The 7,242-nt window shown below is 34.8% G+C and overlaps 1 protein-coding gene across 1 annotated transcript; it reads left to right on the forward strand.

Moving 5' to 3' along the window:
• The first annotated feature begins 4,923 nt into the window (after positions 1-4,923).
• LOC132605910 (transcription factor MYB48-like) lies at positions 4,924-6,785 on the forward strand. Its single transcript, XM_060319185.1, has 3 exons — positions 4,924-5,130; positions 5,265-5,394; positions 5,813-6,785. Exons 1-3 carry the CDS (start codon positions 5,016-5,018, stop codon positions 6,291-6,293), a joined length of 726 nt encoding a protein of 241 aa, XP_060175168.1. The 5' UTR covers positions 4,924-5,015; the 3' UTR covers positions 6,294-6,785.
• Positions 6,786-7,242: the final 457 nt, after the last annotated feature.

Here is a 7,242-nt window from a genome sequence, read left to right on the forward strand (position 1 = left end):
GAGCAAGCAAATTTTGTCAAATAATTGCAAACATCTGAAGCTTCTCTCTTTATCAACGAGGTCCAAGGTGTCAATCTCCCTTGACGAGCTTGAGTGAATAATAAAAAAATAGTGCGTTCAAGAAACAAGAACAAAGGAAGGGACGATAGTTAACTTGAGTTTCTCAGATCGCATGTGATGAGATCTATTTCCTATATTCTCAACACTTGCCCAATTCGTTGACTTGATGCTCGGGTAAAATTCAAAATGACTCGTCAAATTTTGAGCTCCCTTGACGAGCTTGAGTGATTAATAAAAAAGTAGCGTGTTCAAGATACAAGAACAAAGGACGGGACCATAAATGACTTGAATTTCTTAGATCGGCCTGTGATGCGATCTGTTTCCCATATACTCAACACTTGGTCCAATTCGTTGACTTGATGCAAGGATAAAATTCAGAATGACTCCTCAAATTATTGAGCTCCCTTGACGAGCTTGAGTGATTAATAAGAATATAGTGCGTTCAAGAAACAAGAGGGAAGAAGGGGACGATAATTGACTAGAATTTCTCAGATCGGCCGGTGATGCGACCTTTTTCCCATATTCTTATCACTTGCCCAATTCGTTGACTTGATGCAAGGGTAAAATTCAAAATGACTCGTCAAATTAGGTCAAATAATACAATCCAATGAGTACTGCAACCGAAATACACAAAATCTTGAAGTATTATGCAAATGCATAAAATCCCCCCTTAACTTGTCCGCAAAACTTACTATAATAATCTAACTTTACGGACATTTATATACCACTTTATTCTAGCCTGAAGTGAAATTAATACCCCCTTAACAGGTGACATGGCAAGAAAGTGTGATCAATTTCTGAAAAAGCGCATGGGAGGGAAAAAACAACATTAAAAATGATCCCTAAATGTACGTTTGTCATCGTTTAATTGGATGAAAATTTATTATATTTAATTATACTTTTTTAATATTTTATTTTCCTTATAGTTTTTTTTTTCTTTCTATTTCGTCATCTTTCCCCCTTTTCTCTTTTGTTCTTTTCTCTAGAATTTTCCGCCTCCCTCTTTTTTCTTCATAGATTCCTGGCCGAAAATGACCCAACACCAACGAGATTTTATTCTTATGGTGTCACTTTGGCGATGTTGTTGAAGCTACGTCGCCGCCTCTTCCCTCTATTTTCCATTGTCACGCCGGAGAAAGGTGTTCGGTGACCTTTATTTTTTACGATTTAGTGTTAATATTGCTGGTATCTTCACCCTTTTGGTTCATTGTGTTTTTTACAGATCTGGTCGGAGTATTCTCCGGCGAACTCCATTGTCACTTGCTTCGTTATTAACCCATGGAAGAAGAAGAGGGCGTGTTAGTGATGAATGTGCCGATGAATTGGAACGAGTGGGATTTTGTTAATTTTATAATTGTCTTTTGAGTTTGGACGAAATTATATATATTAAAAAAAACTCATTAAATGACATGGCTGAATCGGAAAGCGAGTGGCTCAGCAACACCAGCTTTGACTTGGTCCGGGCAAGGGCGGGTTGAACAAAATTCACTTGAAAGTTATAAAGGGGCATATAAAGGCCCGTAAAGTTAAATTGCTAAAGTGAATTTTGAGACAAGTTAAGGGGAGATTTTATACATTTTCCCTAATAATTTTAGAAAATCCCTTAGTTTTCATATATTTTTTTCTCAAAACACAAATCAACAGAAAAAACGGGGAGGTTTGGTTATATAGCATATTATTTGATTCATTTTAATCCAATTTATTTTTGGCTGGTTGATTAATCATGACAAGTTTATTGATTTGACATGTTCAGCCACCTAAGTTTGATGCCATCCGCTCATTTGCCACTTGTACCTTTATTAGTGGTTTTGGATATCAAAAAAATATTAAAGTAGCTATAACTTGTGCACTACACACGTCTATTTAATTGTTTAAGTTTTCCTAGAAATGTAGTCTGTATAAAGACAAATTCCACCAAGGCATTCAACAGTGAAATGGCGAGCAGGTTGTGAAAGTTGCATCAACATATCAACCTTTTATCTGCATTTATCATCACTTGCGCCCTTCCTTTTAGTGGCTTACATCATATATGCAACATTATATTGGTTTCTTCCCCCCACACTGAGCATGCGTATACCACTAATAAAGCGAAGATAAACCTGGTCTTTCTTTAATATTAGTAAGGCTAAAAATCATTTTAGTCTTCCAACTTTACTTTAAAAATTAAAGACTTCCCTCAACATTGAACAATTGATATTTTCATCCTTTTATCTCAATTTCTCCGACCATTGATATGTAACTTTATATTATTTGACCGATCATCAAAGGGGTAAAACGGATTTCACTTATAGTTTTTTACTATTAATTAGTGAGTACCCTAATTCATAATATATAAATTTTTCACAGCTTCCTTTGTCAATTAATTCTAAAGCTTTCTGCCATTTTCAATTTTGCTCCATAGCAAGAGCAGTTCTTCATATTTCTGGAGAACCTTTCAAACCCTTGTAACCTTCATATTTCTGGAGAACAATTGTTTATCAAGGTTTGAAAGGTTCTCTGAAAAATATGAAGAACTGCTTAGGTTATGGAGAAAATTGAAGACGGCAGAAAGTATTATAATTAATTAACGGAGGACACTATGAAAAATTTATATAATATTAATTAGGGTACTAAATAATTAATTAAAAATATAAGCGAAATTCCCTTTAACCCCTTTGATGACAATCAAATAATATAAAGTTACCGGTCAATGTACGGAAGTTGAGATAAGGGGATGAAAATGTCGATTGTTCAATGTTGGGGGAGGTCTTTGATTTTTAAAGTAAAGTTGGAGGACTAAAATGATTTTTATCCATAGTAGTAATTCTCTAAAAGAAATAGTTAATTAAGTTGACAGTACATGCACTTTTTATGCTATAACATTACTTTAATCTTTAATAAAAATATTTAACTCTTCATAACAACTTTGATATGAATATAATAACCCAAGAATGAAATATTTATATAACATGCTAAGCTGGTAAAATTGCACTAGTACATAATTGTGTATATATATTATTTACACTATGAGTAATTATTTCATTGCGTGTCTAGTTTTGTTAATTTTGAATCCCCCTTAGTAGAAATCCTGCCTCGGCCAATATTCGAGCCCATCATATAGAGAACTTTTAGGTTGGAAAAGCGTTTTACCCCTTAACGAATTTATTTGATGTTAATCTAGATTAGTTTGTATTCAGAATTGCAACAATCATAGGGATATCAAGTTGTTAAGCACACGATGAAAGTTTAGTAGATCAGGGTAGTCGAGATGAGGGTAAGGAGGGTTGTGTCTATTACCGAGAACCAATTTGGATTCATGCCGGGGCACTCAGCTACAGAAGTCATCCATCTCATACGGAGATTGATGGAGCAATATAGTGAGAGAAAGGGGGACTTATATGTGGTGTTCATTGACCTAGAAAAGGCATACGACAAAGTCCCTAGGAGGTTCTATGGAAATGTTTGGAGGCTAGAGGTGTACTTGTAGCTTACATTAGGATGATTAAGGACATGAACGATGGAGTCAAGACCCCGATGCTAGTGGGAGAAGACTCAATTTCGCAATCGTGATGGAGTTGCACCAGGATAAATTCTTATCCCGGTTTTAATTGCCTTAGTGATGGTGAACTGATGCGGCACATCCAAGGGAAGGTGTTATGGTGTATGCTATTTGCTAAATGATATAATATTGATTGGTAAGACACGCAACAGGGTTAATGATAGGCTGGAGGTTTGGAGACAGACCCTGGAGTCTAAATGATTCAAGTTGAGCAGGACTAAGACAGAGTTCTTTAAGTGCAAGTTCAGCGACGTAACTCACGAGGATGATATGAAAGTGAGGATTGATTCACAAGCCATGTAGAAGAGTGAAATTTTCAAGTATCTTGGGTCAATAATCCAAGAAAATAGGGAGATTAACGATGATGTTACACATCGTATATATTGGAGCTGGATGGATGAAATGGAGGATTGCATCCAGTGTCTTGTGTGATAAGATGTGCCACAAAGACTTAAAGGTAAATTTTATAAAGTGGTTGTTAGACCAACTATGTGTATGGAGAGGAATGTTGGTCGGTCAAGAACTCACAAGTCCAGAAGATGCAAGTTGCGAAAATAATATGTTGAGATGGATGTTGGGCATACTTAGAGAGATAGGATTAGGAACGAGAATATTCGGGACAAGGTTGGATGGTCTCTGTGATGTACAAGATGAGGGAGGCGAGATTGAGATGGTTCAGACATGTGAAGAGAAAATGCATAGATGCCCCAGTGAGGAGGTGGTGAGAGGTTGGCTATGGTGGGTCTAAGGAGCGTAGAGGTAGGACGAAGAAGTATCGGCGAGAGGTGATTAGATACGATATGACACACCTGCAGCTTACCGAGGACATGACCCTAGATAGATGGATATGGAGGTCGAGGATTAGGATGGAAGTTTAGTAGGTAGTCGAGTGTTGTCTAGTTCCTTTATCAGTATTAGTATTATTACTCTCTTACTTTTGTACTCTTTTAATTTTATTATTACATGTTATTTCCTTTGCTTCGTTTATCATATAAAATTATTTGTTGTTGCTATTATTCTTTTCTACATTATTTTCTACATGGTCTTTTCACTGATGTATTTCCTTTTCTTACTAAATTTGATATGCTATACTTGCTGAGGGTCTATTGGAAAGTCTCTCTACCTTCATAAGACTGAGTAAGGCTGCATACATAATACCCTTTTTAGCTTTCACTTTAGAAATCACACTGGGTATGTTATTGTGAATTTAAATTAATCGGGTCAACAGAAAAAGAACACTAATTAAAAAAACCGTACGTCCTCACATCCCTTCCTTTACCGCCTATCAAGACAAATATTCCAACTATAAATATCACCCGTGTAGACAAACACCATGCACCAACGAATTAGGTGACTCAAGAAAAAGGCAAGTTAGAGACAACTCAAAAGAGGAAAGAGCCAAAATAAAAAAATAAAAATGGCACAAGAAGAAATGAGAAAAGGTCCATGGACAGAACAAGAAGATCTTCAGCTGGCATTCTATGTGAACCTTTTTGGAGATCGACGATGGGATTTCTTGGCCAAAGTTTCAGGTTTTTATAAGGTTGGAGGGAGACTTATAGATTAGGTAGGCTTGTCTTGGACATGAAATCCTATTTTCATGGAACAACTTCTAACTCTATTTGTTGTATACAATTTTGTATTTTGTTGTATTTTTTTTTAATAGGTTTGAGAAGAACAGGAAAGAGTTGCAGGTTACGTTGGGTAAATTACTTGCATCCTGGTCTCAAACGAGGAAAGATGACTACTCAAGAAGAACGCCTTATTCTTGAACTCCACTCCAAATGGGGAAATAGGTTTGACTACTTCTTCATTAACTTCTTTTCTTATAGAACTCAACTACCGAAGGTTCTGAGTCCAGAGAGAGAGTTTTGAAATATATATTTCAGAAATAAAATGATTCAAACCCGAAGCCAAAAGAAAATGTATATATATTATAACTTATGGGTTCATTCGAATTATATAGTTTTGGTTCGAACTATTTATATATATATATATCCAGTATATAAGCATAAAGAATATATTTTGAATCCTTTAAATGAAATATATGGGGTAGAATTAGAAACTTGGTCAACCCATGTTTATCCAGTGTTTTGTTGTTGAACTTTTTTTTTTAGAATTTCTCGTTGTAACTGTTCGCCACTAAATTTTAGTACAGTGTTATATATTATTATTTGAATTATTGCCAGATGATTTAATTTTCTTCCTATTCAGATGGTCAAGAATTGCAATGAAATTACCGGGGAGAACAGACAACGAAATCAAGAATTACTGGAGGACCCACATGAGGAAGAAGGCTCAAGATGAGAGGAAACATAAGGCTTCTATTTCTCCATCTTCATCCTTTTCCAACTCTTCATCTTTTTCTTCTAATAGTCCTGATGTGGACTTCATGCCCATTACTGAAAACAACGAAAGGAACTTCTACGATACAGGTGGACTTGAGAAAAAGAATGATGGTGACAACAATGAGAAAGGGAAAAGTACAATGAAGGTGTACCCCATGGATGAAATCTGGAAAGATATTGAATTATCACAAGAAAGTGAAACAATAATGAATATTGAACCAATTATGCCATCACCTATATGGAATTATTGCCCAAACACACTATGGATGACTGATGAAGAAGAAACTAAGATGTTTCCTCAGTTTTATTGCTTGGACAACCAGGATAACACATTTTTAGCTGGCTAGCAAAGGGTTACTATTTTTTGGAGGATATACGTTATATACACCTATAATATAGTGAATTTTTATGTTAATCAGTTTGATTTAACCAACTATAATAGGTAATTACTTTATACTTGATGCTATCATATCAAACTTGATAGTTGATATGAAGTTTTACCTGTTATAGGTTTAATTAACCTGATAGCGTAAAAAATCTATATACTATCGATGAATTATAACTTTAATCCTCGTAAGGTAATTTGTAGGGTTTATGGGTAAAGGTTTAGCTCTGACTTTGTGAATAGCAATGGTAAAAATCCCTAAATAAGAAGGCAGTCTATATGTTAAGACATGCTGTGTTTATTGGAAGTCACATATTGTATTATCTGATTATTAGTTTATAATTAGAGTCTATATATAAGTCTATATCTGTTTGACTATTCTTCACCATGTAAGATACAACTATTAATAAAATGTTTGTAGCTTTCTTTTATGAGAGTAGCAACCTTTCTTGAAGTTGCATTTGTATTTTACCATAGAGCACAATTTGACAAAGCATTCTTGTCTCATGGCTTATATTAATTGGCATTTACGAATTTCTTTCCATAAAAACAAATATTTAAGTTATATATAACTCATGCCAGTAGAAAAAATTTGTTTTTGACATTACCAATGTTAGTTTAATAACAAATTAGTTGTAATTTTTATTATTTTACCGGTAAAATTTCATCATGGTGAATCACGCCCAAATAGTTTCTATCTTAAGGGTGTGTCTGATTTTAAATATTCTTATGTGTGGTCGGTTAAAAGTTCTGAAAAATATTACGTCTAGGAAAACAAACTCATTAAAAATAAAAAAAATGACATTCTAGTAAAATTCGAAAAAATAAATTTTATAATAGCATCCCACTTCCTCCCTTCCCCCAATACACCTCATCCCACCCCAACCCTCATAACCCCTACCTCCAACAAC

Source organism: Lycium barbarum, chromosome 8 (assembly GCF_019175385.1).
Source record: "Lycium barbarum isolate Lr01 chromosome 8, ASM1917538v2, whole genome shotgun sequence".
NCBI classification, from domain to species: domain Eukaryota; kingdom Viridiplantae; phylum Streptophyta; class Magnoliopsida; order Solanales; family Solanaceae; genus Lycium; species Lycium barbarum.